Raw genomic sequence first — 21976 nt, 5'->3', positions numbered from 1 at the left:
TCGAAAGAGCTCATGTCTTATCAGATGCAATGCATTTAGGTAAAAGGTGGGGCCTTGTGTAACGTAAAATAAAGTAATTATAATGTGTGAATAGGATGACAAAACATGTAGACAAATGATTTAAAACTTGGACCTTTACTATTAAATCCTGCTATAATACATGCAGAATATGGTATGGCATTGTCTTGCTGAAATAAACAAGGCTTACAGTATATGCACCAAAATCTACATTTATCACTTTGCACTGAAAGTAAAAAGTTTTCTAATTTTTGATTGACCATAAGTTTCAAGATCTCATACACTGTTTATGCTCTATTTTCTGTTTACGTGCCTCCATTTTATTGAGTCATTACTTGATAACTTTTATACTGCTATTTTCTCTTGAACCACTCTGCTGTGATCTTGAAGAGGTACATCCGTCACCAGTCTGTTTTCTTACTGTCTGGGGGGTTGAGAAAATGCAGAGGGTTTTCCACTGAAGGTTTGAATGTGGGAGGGAAAGGAGGGAAAGGGGGAGGAGATGCAAAGAGGGAGTAGGGAGAGAATGGGAGCGGATATAGGATTACTTACTGGCAAAACTCAAGTGCAGCAGCAGCTGCTTGGACTGAGTGTTAGTCATCGCCCTCTCTTCAGTTACCCCCCCCCCTTTTTTTTTCTTTTTCGGTCTCTCATGACAGTGTTGTGAATAGCTCCTGAAACAGAGGCCACTGGAGCATGGAGGGAAATGTGAAAGATGGCGTAGACAGAGCGGGGGTTTGTGTCTGTAAGCAACGTGATACGGTGCCAGTGTGAGAAACATGCTCACTATGAAAGATTTGGTGTGAAAGAAAAGAGCAAGAAAAAGCGGCTTGAGTGACACAAGCCCACAAAGACTAGTGAAAGGGAGGAGAGAGAGACACAGAGCAGAAAGGGGTGGAGAATCTTAGGGAGCGCAAGGCGTGCTCACAGTTAGAGTCGGAATCAGAGAGAGGAAGAAAGTTGGTGAAGGTTCACTGTTCTTTTTCCTGCCTTGTACCTAAATATCCTCTTCTAAAAGGACACATCTTTTTAAGGATCACTTTTTATTATTCCTCCCTAATGCTCTGTGGATTTCTGTGGACTTTGGACAACAATTACAGCAGAAAATCAGCTTTTTTCAACTTTTGTGAGAGGATCTATTTATTTTTTTTTAAATTTCAATTACAATTAATCATTGGTTCTTCCTTTTATGAATAAATCTTCTGTGTGGGACTACTGTTTGCCATCAACATGTGGTTTGGGAAGACACTGCTTATACTTGGTAAGTCTACACAGTGTATGTGTTTTACTTAGTGGGTGTGTGAAGGCTAGAAAAAGGAAACAAAAAGTATGGGTAAATTTAGAAATGCTCCATCTCTTCAGTTGATGTACTTCTTCATTTTGTCGAACACATGACTACCGATATTCTTTTTATAGGGGAACTGTAGAAGTAATTTAAAACTATAGTAATCATAGTGGAATATTAGAGACTTTTTAAAATTCTTCAACACTGTGAATTACATGATATGAATCTAAAAGTAGAAAGGGAAACTTTTAAAAAGTAATAACACCAACTCACACAAATAACCCCACTATCGTTCATTCTGCCACACAACTGCCCAACAGCTGTGTTTTCTGTAGTAGTTATAGATGGTGGACTGAATATCTAAAAACAGGATGAATGGAAACAAGTTTCCTGTGACGGGACTGCAAATATTTGTTTATGCTGCTTTGTGTCTGGTTGGTGTGTGAATTGACAACTGCTTGCTGACCGTTTGGTAATAACAACTTCATGTCATGATGTACAGGATATGTCCATGTTGCATTTACAACATATCACACTGCATGCTGTAGATCAGCAAAACAAACATGAATGCAGGTTTATGACTTTAATGACTTGCGATATAGCCCAAATCATTTTCTCCTTGTATGTGTATGTGTGTCTGGTGACTCCTATTTCTGTGGAAACTACTCTGTGTTTGGGTTTATCTGTGGACATATTTTGTCAACGCAATGGTGCTCTAAAATCCTTCATAGTATTACACTGGAACTCAGTCAGTGCTTCAACGTAGGTATCTTTATCCAAGTAAATTTTGAACCTCACGTCCCAATTTTCACATCTTCAGTGCTTTCGGATTCCTCAGATAAAGATGAGTTCAAAGTTCTAATGACTCAGTCTCACTTATTGGATTTTTGGCTATATTGGATTTTCACAGGCACCACCAGCATCAGATGATCTTTAGAATTAGCCTTACAAAAGTGGTCAGAATTGGCCGTTACAGCCAATTGAAACCAGCACCAAAACTGACAAACAGGAAAAGAGATCTTATCTCAGCATGTCTTATCAAATCGCAGTTAGTACGAATTAGGATTATTCGATGTTTTACCTCTAGACTTTTACCTCTAGACTGCAATAAGAAAACAATCTTTTGTAATAACTGTTGAAAAGTTAGCGTAAGTGGTGTTGAAGAAGTTGTGGTCACATATTTCTGTGAAAGGTTAGTCTGGTCATACTGAGGGAGGGAGAGGGAACTAGGTGGAAGTATACTATCTCTTAGTGTCCTTCTAGATTATAAATGATATTGCAAAATGTTACAAATAGTTGGGAACTATTAAATAGTGTCACTCGAGTGTCTCTTATAAAACAAATTACAGGCACAAATTATGTTATTTTCTCCCAATCACAAATATAAATTAAATTATATGTGTAAATTGTCCATCCATCCATCCATTTTCTATACCCGCTTAATCCAACTGTCGGGTTGCGGGGCGGCTGCAGCCTGTCCCAGCAGTCATTGGGCGAGAGGCATGGTATATGTTAATTGTTAATTGTATAATTACTAGATACTATTTTATGATTTATGACACCAAAAACTAGTCTAGAGTGTTTTTATGCCATAGCAAAACTGAAATGTGTGTTTTACACTATAGTTGCACATAGATGACAGAAGTTGAAAACACTGTGCCAAAGAGGCTAGAATCTGAATGTAGATTCCTCCCTTCCACTGATAAAAACATATTGACAATTATTTGAACAAAAAGTTAAATAGATTAAATACAACAAGATAACAAACTCAAACAAGACAAGAACAAATGGGTAAAATAACAAAAAAAACCTTCACATCAAGATGCAATGAAATAAAAACCAAATTTATTGAAAATATTTACGTATCAAATCTTCATAGTTCTTGAATGAAGATAGTCTTTTCACACTGCGGTGATGGGAGTAGGTTGACTACAGAGATGGTCCTCTATGTTTGACTAGAATTGATTAGAGTCTGACAAAATGGAAAATGCATGTCCATTGAGTACCGTGTGGACATGAATGTCTTGAGAAAATGTGAAAGGGTTTTGCATATCACGAGTTAAATTAACAATTTTACACTCTAAATAGATATTGCTGACATATATAGACTAATATCCAATTAGAACATATTTTAACTGAGCATTAAGTTATAAGTAAAAGAGAAATAAATAATAGGCTAACTAGTGAAGCGATGACAACAGCTGTGATGTCCATCAGCATGTTGACTCTCTGACCCCTGAGTACTCAGTAGTGACCACTGCATTGATACCTGAATACTGGTGGGTACTCATGATGATTATCAAGTTTGGGCTTTATTTTGATCCAGAACTGACCACCTGGGAAGTTTCGAGCCTGCCCCTTTCACATTTGTGACGCTACATGTTGATAAAATCTGTCTGGATCAGACAGACACAACACCTACGAATGTAGTCAAAGTCACCTTTATGGTAAATGCTGCTTTAGCACACACACACACACACTGGCAAGATGAAAGCAACCCCAGTCAAAGCAAAACTTTCTCATAAGAACAGAACTATTCTTTTGAGTATGACCTTTTCTAAAGTTAGTAGTCTCAAAAATTCCCCTTAACAAGCCGCTGAACTGCAACCATTAGTGGGCTTGACTTTTCTAAGCAAATGAGCCAAGCTTTGCACAAGGAGCTTCACTCAGGGAGAAGATTTATCAGCACTGACATAATGCAACATGAAGAGAGACAGAAAGAGAGAAATGCAACACACAGCTTATAAAGAAATGTGAGGCAGAATATACACACAGCGAAGGCAATGCATTCTCCTCTATGGTGAATGAAGCCTATGAACTGAGTGCAAAGTTACTCGCTGGATATATTCAGGCCTTGTTTCCATCCACAGATATTTCATCATATAATTAGACACAGTCACACTGTTTCTCACACTCATTGCCACTGTCAAACCCTGTCTGGTTTGCCTAAGGCGTTAATGCGGGACTTCAGCCTCATCACAAAACAACAGAAGGCTCATTGTGACCGAAGTAATAAAACACACCGGAAAGGCTCTGGGAATGTTTAATACCACGTGGACAGGGTGCTGTTTTCTACGATTTCACAAACTCCTTAGTCATAGGAATGTAACTGACAAGTTTCTGTTTTGATGCTAGGTTCATTTCTTGCATGCTGAGGGTGTGTCATGGCTGGAGCAGGGGGAAATATACAAAATCCACACTATTTATTGTGTTCACAGGCTTAGCTGAGTGTGTAAACATGCCAACACTGGTTTACAAGCAAGATTTATACATGTCAATACTGCAAAAGAAGGGCATAATTCAGAGTGGGTGAAAAGTGAAATGGGTGTAAGCGGAAACTATCCAAGTCGGACAGAACCACAAAAACTTTTGAAAGACAATGTACCAGTGAGGTTGGTGGTTATTTGGAAAAGATGTAGTAAAAACGCATGGACATAAAATGAGGATTTACTGTACATTTTGGCAGATTTTGCCCTCATTTGAGAATGTAGTTACAACTTCAGAGTGTCAGAAAGCACCAAGATGATTTTGATAAATTGCTTACTTGTAGTTTGAAAGATACTGATCAGTCTAGAGGTATGTCTAAAAAGCCACTTTTCCTTAACACAGACCTGTAAAAGCTGTCACATAAATATCTTGTCACATACAGACTGAGTGCATTTCCAAAGCATGCAGTTTCAAGAGTTACAGCAGTTGTGTCATGGTAACATGGAAATGTTGGTAAAGCTTCATGCAATTCAATGTATTTCATTGTTAAATTCAACAACTAAAGTGGATGTTTTCCTAACCATAACCAAGTACTTTAAATGCCTAACAAAAATGGTAAGCTACAGTAGAATAAAAGAAGAATAAAATCCGTTGGAAAAAATTACTGCTATTTATTCATTTTCCATACCTGTTCACGGTTGCAGGGGGGTTGAAGCTTATCCCAGCTTCCATCTAGTGAAAGGCAGGGAACATCCTGGATAAAAAAAAACAAAAAAAAAAAACAGCAGACGCCAACACAGGTCACATGGGTCGGAGTTGGGTGTCTATCCCCCTTTTCCTCTCTAAAGTCTTCATGTAGTCTATGTTAGTTGTTCATAATCCATTATAATAGAATGATGTTTTCCTGTCACTGTTTACAATTGGAGCAGGCAGTTCATAATTTTGTGCCAGATGTTAACAGGCAATATGAAGCTGCAGAATAGTTCTCCATGTGTTGAAAACTGACACAAGGAGCTCTCAACCAAGCTGTATTAGACAAGATGGGAAAGAGGATGGGTTAAAATGGGAGCGGTTGTATAAACATATGTAAAATTATAAACTGCTTGACATCTGGAATACTCGTACACAAGTACTTAGCAAAACTAAAGAAAAAAATGTATGTATGTCATAGGCTCTTCCCATGAGTATGTACGTTTTTCTAAAAATCATCATCACTCAAATATTTCCGTTAAATCAGTAGCCAGTTGATAAGCTTAAAAGGATGAGATAAAGTCTTGGTTTGGGCACATTTTCAATTACAAACTGTGAGTGGGTGTGGGCTAAAGTAGGTGTGAGCTGAAATCTTCAAAGGTTGCACATAGATAGCGGTTAACTTTGTAAATACTGAAAGACTATGAGGAAGAAAATAAACCACATTCCCATTCCTGACACACAGACTCAGGTTTGTGTTTTCAAAAATTAATAATTTTGAGTCTAGTATGTAACATTCAGGTTGATCTATCGGACAAAATTTAATTGAATATTTGGATATATGTTTTCTTAGGTATGGAAGCCAAGAAAGACCATTCAGTTTGTATATTTGAAGACTTAAAGTAATCCATTATTACACACAGGACCAGTTTGAGCGACATTGTGAGTTGTCCAGTGGATGTACATAGTTTCCTTGGGTCCTTGGGGATCCTATTTGGGGATATTTTTGGTGTAACTTATATAAACTTGCATAGTCTTTTTTTTTATCTAACAAAAAGTAAACTGATCTATCTCTCTTTCTCTACAGGGGTTGCATGTGTGATGTGGAAATCTGTCTTCGGATGTAACGCTGGATTTGCAGTTAATGGTTCTGACTGTATAGGTAAAACAGAAAGTGTAGCATCTACCTCAGTGTTTATCAACTCTGGTCTGCTGGGGCCACTGCCTTGGATGTTTTCTCTATTTCCTTGCAACAACACACTTGATCAAAATTAAATGGCTTTTCGCTCAGGCCTGTTAATAACCCATTAGTTTGAGCCATGTCTGTTGAAGCAAGAGAACATCTAAAACATGCAGGGCAGTGGCCCCTGAGCACCAGAGTTGAGGAACACTGGAACAGACACTTTGTTTCTGTCCACCAATGCTCAAATCAAGAGTGTTGCCATCATGTAAAGTGCTGATTAGTAGAGTTTATTTTATAAACGTTATTTTTTAAAAACTTTTTGTTAAATCTTTTGCATTTTAGCTAGCATTTAATCAATACTAAAAAAAATACGGAAAAAAATTCTGGGTGAAAAAAAAAAAAGGACGGACTTTTGCGAGCTCCCGAGGTCTCGCGGTGTTTCGTCGAGAAAGTCCTCTCTCGCTCAGGAATCTTTTGAGGTGTCTCTCGCTAATTTCAAAGCCGTGTCTACTGCTGAGCACCGTTTTTATCTCACTGTATTTTAGGCCCATTTCAAAATAAAATTCAATAAATTTATCTCACTCCATGTTTGTATGTATTTCCATGAGCCTAACTAAACCGGATGTAATTATAAATCTCATATGATCTCGCGAAACTTCACCAGAAAGGTTTGCGAGAAAGTTTTGCGAGATTTCGCAAAAGACCGTCCTTTTTTTTTTTTAAAGAATTTTAAATATCCACAGAAATACTCAGACTCAAAGTGGCTCTTAAGTCACACAATAAATATTGACTTGAATTGCACAATGATTATTTTTTTCTTTAAACAATAGATATGAATGAGTGTGATAATGCCAGTGCACTATGTGGGAACCACTCAAGATGCTTGAACACAAACGGCAGCTTCTTCTGTGAGTGCCTCCCTGGGTACAGAAATAGAAATGGGAAGTCTAGTTTCACAACGGATGGACAGTGCCGTGGTAAGTGTTGTGTTTGAGTGTGTGAATGTGTAAGGCCATTGACAAAGACTCCAGAGTCTCTCTTAACTTTGCCTTTACCTTTTGGTCTGTCAGATATCAATGAGTGCACAGATAATACAAAAATATGTGGTCCATTTGCTAAATGCAAAAATATGATGGGGAGCTACAACTGTACCTGCAAGTTTGGGTACGTCAAGATTAACAGCAGCAATGCTGGACCCTGTGAAGGTGAGTGTTTATAGATTATTTTTTTATTCTATTTTTTTGTGTTTCAGTTCAAGCTGTGAGGTACTGTTCTGGGAAAGATAAACAGAAAAAATGTATTTGGCTTTTGTCATTTTTTGCGATTGTTCAAAACTAAGCTCAACACATGAAATTCACTGAAAGACAAAGAGAAGCATACACAAACAGGTTGCAGTCAGGAAGTGAAAATAAAAGTTTACTTAAATATCTCCTCTTCACCTGATGAAGATCCGGTACCTTCTGCCACATACTGTCTGCACTTAGTTTTAACAGGTTCTTCATATTCATAACCATAAACATTCATAACCTGGAAAAACGCAGAGCCTAAGACGTACCCAGACATCACGTCATACGGTTTATTCAACCAAGATCTTTGTGATAAATGCTGAAACATGGCATAACAATAACACAAGCAGGGAATATTTATGAAAATATCCAAGCGCTGTAATCTCCGTCATACAGACAAAACAGTCAAAAAAGCTGCTGGTATTCCAGACGACACCAAATAAGGCTTCTGGAAGAAGACCCCGAGGGCTGTGCAATTTATTTCTAATTATTTTAGAGAAGGGAGGGAGAGAACAATTGTAGTTATTATTAAATAACTAGATTTATCCAGTGCATATTGGGGAAAAATTAATAAATAAAAAATGCTCTCACAGTACTTTTGGTCAATATACTGAAAAAAATTACATTTTTAACACCAGAATAAATCATATAGATTGATTTTACCTCATCAACTTTTCCTCAAATAAAATATACCTGTTCTGAGGGGATTTTCTTTATGTTTTACCACAATTCTATAACTTCATACTATGACTTAATCTACAAAGTCATCTCCTTCCTCCAGCTAGTACTAATTGCAGCTTTTAACTATCTTTAAATGGAAAGACAAAATCTCACAACAATGCTAGAAGCATTCAGAACACCAGGAGGTAGAAGCCACCATACTTTAGCTGTTAGCTTCTTGGTTTATAGTTTATAGTCATTAAAGTTGTTGGTCTTTAAGAATGTCAGTCATCAACTGTGCCTTTGCTGTGTGTCTTAACACAGACATAGATGAATGCACGAAAGCTAAAAACGAAGCCATCTGTGGAAAGGAAGGCAGTTGCAGGAATACTAATGGGAGTTATTGGTGTGAGTGTTCAGAAGGATACACCAATTATGGCAATGAAAGGACCCCCTGTTCAGGTAAGTGTACACCTTTACTTATCATATGAAATGTGCACTTCATTGCTTTTCTGTCTTTGCATCTTAACACCCCTGTTACTTGTCCTTCTGAAAATGATAGACAGCCCTCCTCATTTGCATATTAAAGGAGATATATACAGGAAAGAAACAAAAAAATACTTACATTAAACATGAAAAGAAATGGGATTAGACAAATAATTAGAGTGAGGAAATGTGAAGGGAATAGGATAAAAATGACAATAATAGTGTTAGAAAATACGAAAATAAACAAGGTTTGATAAATGAATAAATAGATAAAGGGAGAATGTGAAGAAAATATGGATAGAAACTTCGGGATAAAGAATGAATAAATAAATTAATGAGTGATTAGTGAAAAGATCAATAGAATACATTGAAAATTAAATGATAAGGTAAATAATTAGGGGAATTGATAGAAAGATACATGCATATGATAGTGATTATGATTGTAATACTTTATTGTCAAATAAATCTGAAATTAGTTTTGCACCACAGCAGCTGCGTTTGTAAAATCACAGACACAGACAGACAAAAAGTACAGTTGGAAATGAAAACAGAAATGTTGATCCATTTTTATCTCCATCATTGTGTAAATACTTTTTTTTAGTCTTTACTGTGAATGCTCTGCACTACTTTTCCTCTAGTTTCTGTGCTGACTAATCGAATTCTAGTGACTTGTGGTGTCACATGATAAGGCTCATAACCTCTTCTTCACAGCTTTGTTTCAATGACTCTCTCACTCTTCTTCACTTCAAATGAATGTTGAAGTCAAGTATTAGTCTTCTAGTGTGAGGGTAATCTAAATATTTGGCTCTGTTTCATCTAGAGCTCAACTGTGAAAGATTCAGTGCTGACAGTAGGCATGCACAGGTGAGTTTGAACTCAATATTGTCAGCATAACTCAAACATTGGAGCAGTCACAATTAAAGACAATTAATTAGCGCACATAGAGAATATAATAGGTGGGGCTAATGTTAATCAAAATATTCAAGGTCCAATTTCCTGTAAGAACATTTCTGCTGATTTTCTGAAATATGTATGCATGAACTTCAGTCTATAGGAAGTAGCATAGTCTCTTTATTTTCTCTCTGTTTCCCAGTCACTCTTAGATCTGGCAGACATATTGTCCATGATGAAAAACAGCTGCTTGGCTCTGTCTGGCTCCATCACTTCTGGTGAAGGAAAGTCTGAAGGAGATGCTCTGTTAGAGGTCAGGAAAAGATACAAAGCACACACACTCTGACACCACATGCAAATCATGCGTAAACTCAACCAAAAGTTTCCACTATAAAGTATTAATTTATATATGTATATCATTTTTGTTCCTTCTGGTGAAAGGGGAATTTATGTGACAGATAAATCCCAAATACTAAAGTGAATAGGGAATTTTACGCTTGTCAGCTTGACTTTTGAAATTTTGGGGTAAAACACTGAACTATTTTTTTTACAATAGTCAGAGAACAGAATATGTCTATATTTGATAAACATGCTAAATTTCAGATGAAACCATCTGTGGTCTTCAAAAGTTTATTATTGAGCAGGGAAATACATGTTAGCTGGATACATTTATTACTTTTTGAGTTGTAGATGTTCAAAGTTTCTTGCATGTTTTTGCATTGTGATTTGATCCATTTTTGAGTGTATTAATCTGAGAAAAAAACAGATCCAATCTGTCCTCTAGACTACACATCTGTCCCCAAAGGCGTAAACACATAATGAATGGCTTTCAGCTTTCCCAGGAACCCTTTTTAAACCCTTAAACCTCACAATGTTGCCAATTTTTTACAATCTAACTCTGGAAAAATTGCTTGAACTGGTTAAATATTACGCCATTACGCCGACTTAATATTTCTTCATCACAGACAAGTTTTTTTTTTTTTTGCAAAAACAAAAAACTAAAACCAAAATGAAAACAACTGTGGAGAGGTCATTTTAAAGAATTGGTATTTAAGTGGAATATCGTGCATAGAATTCACAGCCCTCCTCTTGTGTTCTGCATCTCAAATAGAAACTTCTCACAGCTGCAGATTCGATTCTGTCCCCTGGACCTCTGGACAGCAGTGAAGGTGTGAGCGGGCTGCTCAGTACTGTCGAGAATTCTATTTTACTGATTGGTCCTCAGCTCAAACACAACATTACCAAGATAGAGACTGCAGAGACAGGTAGGAAGTTTGAATCTATGAGCTCAGCTCTGATTGCTACATCTGAAAAAGGTCACAAGCTTTTTTGTGCCTTCCTGATGATGATGAACTTTTAAGGAACTAAGATTATTGTGCATGTTTGCTTAAAAAGATGCACAGATTGCTATTCAAAGAGGAAGAACTCCACCAACTGGACCAATCTATTTGACAAATGAAAATGCTGCTCTCAGCACTGACTGGAAAACAGCAGCTGGGACGGGAACGTACCCAGGTAAACTCATCTTCTATTTTAATAAGTAAGTAACACTTTACATTCGACATATTCTTACTTCCAGTGTCTTTTACAGGTTTTGCTCTGGCTGCACTGTTGAGCTACAAGAATCTTGAGGGATCAGTGAACGGATCTTTTGAGGAGCTCAAAGAAGATGAAAATGATGACATGTCCTTTCAGATCTTCTCCAAAGTTGTGTCCGTTGTGGTTTCCAACCCATCCACTCAGAACCTGAGCCACAATGTCACCATCACCCTCAGGCATCTACAGGTAGCCCCACCTGTGATAACTGAGGTCACATACTTTGAATAGTGTGCTTCTTCTTTTGAGCATCAAAATCAAAAGACATCCAAATAAAACATGAAGATTGCAACACAGTCCTCACAGATGAAACATTTTGCTGGGAAAGTGTTAAACTGTCCTTAAGATTACATAATTCTCTAGTAAAAGCATACAGCCGGTTTTAGTTTTGATTTGTGTATTAGGAAATAAAGGAGTCCCCGGAGCTGAGCTACATCTGTGCATACTGGAAAGAGAAAGGAGCCTGGTCCACAGATGGTTGCCATCAGCAGCAATCTAATGCCACACACACTGTGTGCACATGCAAGCATCTCAGCAGCTTTGCTGTGCTCATGGCCCTTTACCCCATGGAGGTAAGTAACATATGCGCAAAGCTAAACAGAAACCTAATGAAAAGGTCCAGTTTACAGGGGCATTTAATCTTAAAACATGACAGTTGAAGCTTCAGCAAAAATGACTTTCTTCTGTTTTGGCCCCTACGAAGATCAAAGATCTGCTTCACATCACTTACAGAGCTTTTAAAGACCTTTAAAGCTTTTAGGCTGATCATTTATGTTTCCCAGCCTGTAATTATATGTCTGGAATGGTTCTCACTAACACCATTTACTTTTGCAGTAGAAAGCTGTTTCTTAAAAACTAATTCCCCTGATGAAAATACTTTACGCTCTCTGCCAGTCAGTGGCTTGTTGATGATCATAGCATGTAACATTTCAAATTAATAGATATTTTCAAAACCCCTTGGTTTTTATGAGAGAAATGTCATTGGGACCTGACATGTCTTCTCTTTCAGCCCGACTTTGGACTTCTGGTGGTGACCAAGATTGGACTGGTTATCTCCCTTCTTTGTCTAATACTGAGCATTCTGACATTTAAGTTCTGCCGCTCTATACAAGGGACCCGTAACACCATCCACCTGCACCTCTGCATCTGCCTCTTCGTGGCTGACTTAATCTTCCTGGTTGGAATTTCTCAAACCACACCTGAGGTATGTTAAGAACCTGTGATACTCATTGTGATGTTACATTCCCTAATTGCTAAGAATGCTACAAAAAGAAAGGGTGAACTGATGTCTAATTTTTAGACATTTGTTTTGTAACTGATGGCACATCCAGAGTAAAATAGCATATGAACTCACCACAAAGACCACGCTGAAGTGTACGCCTTGGCGGAGACATAACTTTGGAGGGGATAGCAGTCTATAAATATGACATATATGTGTACTTATAGACATCTGGAAAGGGAAACCGGAAGACTAAATAGGACAAAAATAGTATTAACTAAACAATGTTTGTATAAAATCAGGTCATTGTTAGCTCAGACTTTAGTTTCCAACATCTTTCAAGCTTGAGTGGGCTTGTTTCAGTGTGTTTGTACTACTAAAAAAAAAATACTTTGTTAGTTTAAACTAACACGTGATGCTTTTATTAAGCTTTATACATAAAAAACAACACATTTAACATCTCAGAAACAGACCAGCTGCAGCTCTTTGATGCTGCTAAGGTCTTTTTTTTTTTTTTTAGCTTTTTATTATTTACGCTCTTGTTAGTTTACTCAGGGAGGGCTGCAATTTGCTTGCTTGTGATGTCACTCTGCTTACATATCTATTCACTGTAGCCAGTTTTATGTTAATTATCATTACAATCAAAATAGGCATGAAAACTTCAGTATTTGACTTAATTCTTTCACATGTTTTACACATTGAAACATCATGTTGTGGGTTGGCTCTAGAGCATAATATTCATGTTATTTGTGGCCCTTAAAGTTTGGCTGCAGCTTTGATAGTTACAACATGGAATTTGTACAACTGGATGTCAGCACTTGTTACACATTTGATGTTTAACATGTTAATACGTTTACAAGATTTTCTACTCATAATACAAAGCAGAGTCTTCTTCACATCAACATCAGAAGATTTCTGCAGGATTATAAGTATGTTAACAAATCCTGAACTCATGCTTGTGGCTAAATAACCCCTCTGGTTTTTCTGAGCATCCTGAAACACAGCATCATATTGTCTCTGAAAAACTAGCTCCCATTCAAAGCCAAACTTAGCCCAATGCTTATCAGGTTCTGTTCATCTCAGAGTCAGGAGAAATAAAAAGAAAAAAAAATCATACAAAATTCAAGCTTGCGTCCTCAGAGAAAGAAAAGTTAGTTTATACTTGCTACGTTGTACGTTAGTTTTTTTCTGCAATGAACCAAAACTGTCAAAATCTCTGTGACCTAATAAGTGGTAAAGGTTTAGTTTATTAGTTCTTTTCTTTAATTCAGTGATGTAAAATCAGTTCCATTTTGAATTTACATTCAACTGAATGGATTCTTAAAACTTTACTTCCAAATTTACTATTGATAACAATAGTTACTGATTCCAAATATTATACCTTTAAATGAAAGGTATTCTTACTTTTAATCAAGCAAAATGATCTGTCTGCTACTTCCACCAGTGATTTATATTTGTATTGTAATGTTATGGATATTAGAATAACCAATAACATCTACTTTTGTGAGTAGTTCCTACTCAAAGTACTGCCTTCAGCTTGCTGAGGTGACAGAGCGTCCCGCCATCTTCTCTGAGCTGTTTAATCTCCACATTTAATTTGATATTACAGGGTGGCTGCAAGTTCGTGGCAGCGATGCTCCATTTGTTCTTCCTGGGCGTGTTCACCTGGATGCTGTTAGAAGGGGTGCAGCTGTACCGCATGGTTGTCCTGGTGTTCAATGCTACCATTCGACCCCTCTACCTGTATGTCACCGGTTATGGAACACCTCTTGTTATCGTCATTATTTCTGCCATCATCAGACCAAATGGATACGGCACTGATCGTCAGTAAGTGTGTGAAGAAAGGGGAAATTACATGAAAATGGCTTATTTTTTTGTTGTATGGAAGAGCATAAAAGGGAAGGAAGAGTGGATTATTGTCAAAGCGCATCAACATTCTTATTGTAGAATGACGTCGGTAGATTAAACAAACATACTGTTATCAATCTCTGACGTAAACATTTTGTTGTAAACTTATGTTTCCTCTCCCCCAAACATAGCTGCTGGCTGTCATCTGACCTCATCTGGAGCTTCTTCGGCCCTGTGTGCTTCATTATCATCCTCAATGTCTTTTTCTTCATCATCACCGTCTGGAAACTCGCCCAGAAGTTCACCAGCCTCAACCCAGACCTTTCCAAGCTGCACAAAATTAAGTCAGTCTGCATGTTCATGAATGTGTGCATGTGTCATAGTGTGGGTTTGCTGTTATAATCTGTTAAGTAACACAGCTTCTCCACTACGCAAACAAGTTAAAAAAAAAAAGGATTTAGTGCAACAGCTTGGTGATGGAGAAATGCTTTCATGGAAAGAATTATCTGGAAAAATATGAAGTGGATGTTTTTTGAGCAACTTCTGAAGGACGTTTCTCCCCAATTCTGTCCACCCTGTGCTCATTTTTATATTCAATAATAGACACTCAATAAATGTGTACAGCTGCAAAATACATCTGAGTTAAAAAGTATCCATCCTTGGATGCATTGGCTCGTCAATCAGAGATTAGTCAGGCAGAATTTGGAAAGTAAACTTCTCATTCAAATGGCAAAAAAGGATGAAATACCTCAAACAATTCTACAAAAGTTTCAAGCAGTGCAGTGTTCTAAAATGGCATGAACTCTTTATTCTAATCTTATATTTCTATAGTTTGCCTTTAGCTTGTTAGCTACCACTAGCTTAGAGCAGGAGGTAAAGTCTATTCTTTGACTGCTGTGAACTTTTTTTCTTCTACATGTAACCAACCATGAGACCTCCTTATGTAATCTCATACAGTAATGCTTTTCCCCATGTCCCATCCTGCTTTTTCCCCTGCAGAGCTTTCACAGTGACTGCCATAGCCCAGATGTGTGTGCTGGGTCTGATGTGGGTGTTTGGAGCCTTCCTGTTTCAAAAGGGTCTCACTCCAGTGGAATATATTTTCACTATTCTCAACAGCCTACAGGGTGCTCTGGTCTTTATCATGCACTGCCTGTTGTCTAAACAGGTAGGGCATGGTGGCAGTGTGAAGCTTGGTGTGGACATTTAATGACAAAGTTTAACAAGAATGCAAAATGTCAATCATTTACTTTAGAATATTTTTAAAAAGGGGAGAGAAAGTGATAACAAATAAGATAGGTTGCAATAAAGCATGAATAAGTATGATTGGTTAGGTGAAGCATGATTATTTTGCTGATGTTCTGCTGCCCTCTGCAGGTGAGAGAGGAGTACATTAATATCCTCTGCACACCACAGATGAAGAAACGCTCAGACTTCAGCAGCACCAATCCCTCCAGCAGTCAGTCACAAGTAAGTATTGATTTTCTGTCGATATTACAAGCACACATGTGGAAAGTGACTGAATTCACTTCTCCAAGCCCTTTGATTGAATTTTGAAACATGATTTTTATTGCACTGCATTTATTTAACATCATAGTTAACAATACTTACATGTAAAATGTATGTACCAGATACACAAAGAGCAGATAATAGATTATAATCATTCAAGGTCAGTTATCCTGAAATTTCCCTCCAGTACTATGTTTCATTTTCCAAATTAAAATGAGACAAAGGAAACATACTTCTTGGAAAGTAAAAGAACATATATTAGAACATATATCAAAGGGTCATGAGCTGATCAATGGGGGAGGAAAGAAAAAAAAAACCTTTTCCATTGTCTGACCTTTGCTCTTTTGAATACTGTAGCCTTACACCTCCAACCTTCAAACATTTGTTTAAATGTGACTATCTCAGAAGATTTGAATGGGAATCCTTAAGTGGCCGTGCTTCCAACAACTTGTAGACATCCAGATTGGGGTATTCAGCTGAAACAAATTGGTTAACTGATTTTCAATTTTGCTATAATTTGTAATTCTTCAAGAATATCATGCAGATGATGTTCAAAATTTAACATATTAGACATTGAGTAACAGGAGTCAGATCATAAGAAAGAAATACTCTTTTGAGTGGTACTGTAGAGTCGTAAAATGTATATATCCCTTTGACAAATGGTAGAGTTTAGTTTTGGGGAAAATCTCATGTGGAATTTGTGGAAAAGCCCAAAGTGGCTACACATTAAGAGAGAAGTGGTCCCACAGCTTGGAGACTAAAACTGCAAACACCACTTGTCTGCAAAGTTTTGAAAATTTTATTTATTTTTGTACCATGAAAAATTACTAATGTAAAACATTTTAAAAAATCCACTTTATTTGTCTGATTTGCTTTATTATTGCAACTGTGATACCTCTCCTGATTTACTACCCAGCTCCCTCATTTAGAGCCGCACCCTCAGTCTCTCTCACCATACAGCCAAATGCTGTTTTGCTTTATTTCCAACCGTTCTCCAGCTGAATATTGGTATTGGCCAGTGCTGCCAGGTTTAAAGCACCATTAATTATTTCTTTTAGTCACAAACAACTTCATAAACGATAATACTGCTGTGGAAAAATTGAAAACTGACAGTGCACAGCCAGATGGAAATATCCACAAATCTATTGTAATCTAATTTATTCTCTAGCTGCAGAGAGCCATGCTGGTGATTAATGAGGAGACGTTGGAGTGATTGTGAGAACAAAACAGTGAATGGAGGAACAATAGGTAATTTTCAGTATTTGCAGTTAGTTTTGCTCTAAAGCGCAAGTAAAAGTGACCACATATTAATACAACCCTACAGGAAGGTGCCACTTATTCAGATTCATTATCATGCCTACGTGTGTGATATAGATTGCATGCCAGCATATGTGCAGAATATCAGACATTTTGGACACATTTTGACTGTTTGCTTAGAAACATTTCACCACCTAACCATATCGTAAATCTTCATCTTGTTTATACGTAAGCATGTGTAATACAGTGGAAAAACAGGCTTCTGCATTAAGTAACACGTCTTTCAAAAATATTGCAGAATGCCTTTCATAGATTTAATAAGCCAACTTTAATACAAGTTTACAACAAGCACAGTAAATAATAGTATTGGGATGACATTTTCAGGGGAAATGTGAAAATGACACCGTGACTGCTGGATCATTGTGAGAAAGTGTCACGATAACCCTGCTAGGGACTATGTAGGGGTGGTGATTCAAGGCTTTTATTTACTTCAAGTCTGTCCCTGGTTTTGCTACTTTTGCTTAAATGATGAATATCATTTCTCATGATGTGGTTTGTCTCCTTTTAGGGTTCTCGGAGTGGGCAGCACACAGGAGAATCCCAAATATGAAGAGTCCCACCTATTTCCCTCCCTCAAAGACAGACTTTTTAGGCTGTTTGGCCTAAAGGCTGGATTCTCTTCAAATGAAACTCAAGTAATTTATTTTGTCACCCACATGTTAGTTTAAACATGTTAGCTTCTTGTGTATTGGTAAATCTGTGATTTTTCAACTTGCTATTTTGCACCCAGAAACTGGTGGCCAAATGAACCTAAATGAAAATTAAAATTAATTTTGCATAATTTATCAATTGGGAAAGAGCATAGATAGACTCATAAAAGATGCATGTTGTTTTATGGAAAACTTAAACCAATGGTATAATGACTTAAATATGCATTCTATCTAATGACCAACAGGGGGTGACTCCTGTTCTTGCGGAAAGTCATTTTGTATAGAAATCTATGGAAAATTGTTTATTTTCTCCTCAACTGATTTGTAGTTTTACTAATCATTTGTAAATGACTTTAAAGTCTTAATTATTAGCTTAATTTGAATTAAGGATGATGACCAATTTAGATCAAATTCCTGAATAATGCATCAAACGGGGTATGCATTATATAGTGCAACAGTGTGACTCAATGGGAGTGTGTGGCTTCCAAGCATCTCTGTCAGATTGCTGATGGCTCTGTGCTTAAATATTTTGGAGTAGGAGAGCTTTACCTCTAAAGTTAAAGAAAGTTAAACTTTCTTTTAAATTTGTGGCATTGAGAACCTGCAAGACGGTAACATTTGTCTTTGAATAGTAACACACGAGAGAGGTTGCAATAAAAAGAATGAAGTTATTCCATGTAGTTGAACCTTAGGTTTTCTCATCTTCATTATGTTAATGGGACCAAATTTAGTTTTTTCATTATTTACAACTGAAAAACCATAAACTTAAATCCAGTTGTTTATCTGCCAGTAAGGTGTATTACAGGTTGTAAAGTTTAACATGTATCTCAATATTTGGAGGATTTTCAATTGGTCTTCTATAGAACTCACTGTAATTCAAGATATATTGGGAATTATCAAAATTATTCAGATAATTCAGGTGGCAAGAACAAGCCATGTGTTGGAAGTGTTTATTCAGGAGCTCTTTGAGTGGAAAGCAACATGAGTAGCTCATCAGTTCTTCAAGAACATATCACAATCATAATATAAGCTGTATTCCCTTCAGAGTGGTGATATATTTATTTCCAAGTGCAGACAATAGCTGTCTACATATATATGAGCACGAGCAAATAGTTTGCACTGTGTTTTCTATAAATGTAAGATTTAAAAATAAGGGTGGGTATGCTTTTTGTTTATGGGAACTTTTGAAATTGTATTTGTAACCATGTACTGTACTTCACAGTATGTTGTAATAGGAAAGAAACAAGTGACTGATGATGAAAATTACTCATAAACGGCCTCTGAGTTTCTTCAAGTTTCCACGTGGGCTCCTGCTGTTCCTTTGATTTCAAACAAAATGAGTGATTTTTGTAAATCACTTGTGGCTAACTTTAAAGGATTCGTCTTGGTTAATAATGGAGTTGTGCTTTTTATTTTCTGACTCACGTTTGTTTATTATTCTTGAAATCATAAACCAAACAAACTAAATGGGGACAAAATTATTGTTTAAGCAATCACCAAAAGCAGACCCACCCTTCTGATAAGCCTGCAGCTTCCTGCTATCAAACTGTGTTTTTTCAAATAAATGTCTATTTTGGTACTGTGTTTTTAGCTAGATCATAGCTGTTTGCCTGTGCCACTACTCAGTGTTAGTTAGTGTAAAGTTTTATCAGTAAGGAGATCTATTATTGCACTTTTCCGTTGTAAAGATGATGATCAGCACATTCACTTACATAGGGTGGCTGGATAGTGTAGTGGTATGATTGCCACCTTTTGTGTGGGAGACCTGGGTTCATATCCCCTACATAAAAGGTACTACCTCCAGTAGGGGTCCTTAGGCAAGAGCCCCTTAGCCTACCCACCTACATGTAAGTCGCTTTGGATAAAAGCGTCTGCCAAATGCATAAACATAGTGTAATAATCAAAAAGACTTGAGAGGCAGCCTCACTTACAGTACCTGAAAGGTTTACCTTTTTTATTTTTATTTTTTTACATTTCTAGATTTACAGAAATCATAAAAACTGTCAAACTTGTTTTTTTGGGTTCCAAAGCAGTTGTTTTTATTTAGTATTATTTTTTAGATTGTGACTGGTTTGGTCTTATTTTTTTTGGGGGGTTTAGATTTAAATTGCAAATCAAGACCAACCAATAATATGTTTTAACAGCTAAACTGTTCCTTGGTTCATAAGTGGGACTGCAGTTATTTTTTTTTATCTTACGATCATCAAAACTTCTTATTCATTTATTGCAAAATCTGTTTTATGTGAAAAAGCAAAATGCATTTTGCTGCTTTTTGTGAATGTAAGAATCCTTGTTATTAGAATATACTATAGTTATATTTTCTTATTTTTTTACTTCGTCTTGTATACTATTTGGTACTGTTTTCTTTAAAGAATATTCGCCACAGATTTTATTAAAGCTTCTACTTCATCTGAAAATTTGTCTTTATGGATGTGTTTATTAAGATAAACCAATATGTGGAGAGGTATTTCTTGTCTAAGAGTCTCTATCCGTCAGACTAAGTTTATAAAAGGTCTCAACCACTAACCTTTGCATTAGATATCAGTGATTAAAGACTTTAAACATTCTGTGGAATGCAGCTTATATTGCATAACTTTTTATTAACACACACAAATCATTTTTTTGTTGTCATTGTTTTTTTTTTTAACCCTGTCCTGTCCAGCATCAGGACAAGCATTTGCTTTGCCAAGGGAAGCTTTATGGATATAAATATATTTATGAAAACAAAGAAAAGAGAAAAGATTAAGAGAAAGGAGACAAAGATACAAAGGAAGAAAACAGCATCAACGAACTGCTACATCTGTAGAGAATTTATTGAAAACTCTCCATGATATCTGTTGGAAAAGCAGGTGAAGAACCATCAGGAGCACCTGCAGGAAGACAATATGAGAAAAACACAAACAGCAACAACAACACCAGCAGCAAGAGGATAAAAACAAAACTGTGGATACTGATGATTAGAACCATAGGATGACACAGCAACTGTAGAATAAGTGTCTGTGCAAAAAAATTATTTGGCACAGGTCTTACATGGACTGTTTTTGAATAATGGATATATAGGACTACCACTGCACCTCCCCTCAGAAATCAGAAGCAGACAGAGAGGGCCCCAAGACCCAGGCAACCAGCAGCCCCACAGAGCACTGAACCCAAGCAGCCCACCGCAGGGACAACCACGCTCCCACCCAGAAAACAGCGAAGGGAAACCCTAGACAGAGCTCCCAACGGTCATGAAGCAGAGGTCCCTGGAACCAGGTCCGACAGCCTACCAGCCCCACCAAGCGCCGGGTATCCAAGCATGAGTCGAGTGTGGGACCCAGGGCCCTGTGAGTCAGACAACCACCCAAACCCTTGACAGTGGCCCCACCCTACACCAGAGAGGACCAGGCCACCCCAGACAACAAGGAAAGTGGGCCAGTACCTGCCCTGATGCCCCCGACAAAGCACCCCAGGAACCAAAGTGCGCCCACAGTTGGGTGAAGCAGCGAGCAGCTGGGAGGAGCAAGGGATATATTGTAATGTGTGGTAAATGCTATGGCATTTACATGATGAGTAAAGGATCAGTAAATGAGCTGACATATCCATTACACAGAATTAAAATCTCAAAGTCTTTTAGAGTAGGCTCAGTTAACTCAAACCAGATTCTAGAAATGTTATAACACCAGTTCGATATAATGAATTGAGTAAGTCTATACTTTCAATGCATGAATTAAACTCTTTTACTTGAAGATTAAGGAATAAATATATTCAATTATCTTTTAATAGAGTTTTATAGTTGATCTGTTCTTTTACATTTAATTCCCTTTTGATTGTTTTTGTTTGTTATCATCTGGAGGCTTTGTTACCATCTTGTCATATGACAACAGTTAAAATGAGCTGTTTTGCAAACATTGCCAAATTTTATTCTGTGATTCTGTTTACAGGATTATTTATTACATTTCCTGACCAGTTTTCATTGTTGAAATTTGCTTCACTCTGGTTTTAAAATCCTGCTTGTATTTCAAGTAAACAGTAATGATTATCTTCTAGTGAAGTAGGCACCATTGCCTCTTAATTTTTTACTTTGTGACTCTTACTTCATTCCCCCTTAAAATTTACAGTGTACAAAGCAGATGTTACATTTTGCCTCTG

The 21976-nt window shown here is 37.1% G+C and overlaps 1 protein-coding gene across 2 annotated transcripts; it reads left to right on the top strand.

Moving 5' to 3' along the window:
• Window positions 1-684: 684 nt before the first annotated feature.
• LOC140305561 (adhesion G protein-coupled receptor E5) lies at window positions 685-20248 on the top strand. 2 transcript variants are annotated; one of them, XM_072384475.1, is made up of 18 exons: window positions 685-1279; window positions 6288-6362; window positions 7214-7360; window positions 7454-7588; window positions 8654-8791; window positions 9636-9679; window positions 9909-10019; window positions 10818-10971; window positions 11102-11221; window positions 11298-11491; window positions 11707-11874; window positions 12312-12506; window positions 14131-14348; window positions 14561-14713; window positions 15369-15537; window positions 15747-15839; window positions 17047-17126; window positions 17704-20248. In XM_072384475.1, the coding sequence occupies exons 1-17, from the start codon at window positions 1249-1251 to the stop codon at window positions 17089-17091; spliced, it is 2190 nt and encodes a 729-aa protein (XP_072240576.1). In that variant the 5' UTR covers window positions 685-1248; the 3' UTR covers window positions 17092-17126; window positions 17704-20248. The 2 variants fall into 2 exon arrangements, with proteins under 2 accessions (XP_072240576.1, XP_072240577.1); XM_072384476.1 differs by lacking the exon at window positions 17047-17126 and having other exon boundaries at window positions 686-1279.
• Window positions 20249-21976: the final 1728 nt, after the last annotated feature.

The sequence above is a fragment of the Leuresthes tenuis genome, unplaced genomic scaffold (genome assembly GCF_036924035.1).
Source record: "Leuresthes tenuis unplaced genomic scaffold, fLeuTen1.0.hap1 SCAF_4, whole genome shotgun sequence".
Taxonomy (NCBI): domain Eukaryota; kingdom Metazoa; phylum Chordata; class Actinopteri; order Atheriniformes; family Atherinopsidae; genus Leuresthes; species Leuresthes tenuis.
Note: the sequence above shows the minus strand (reverse complement) of the source record. Positions and strands in the feature narration are given on the sequence as shown.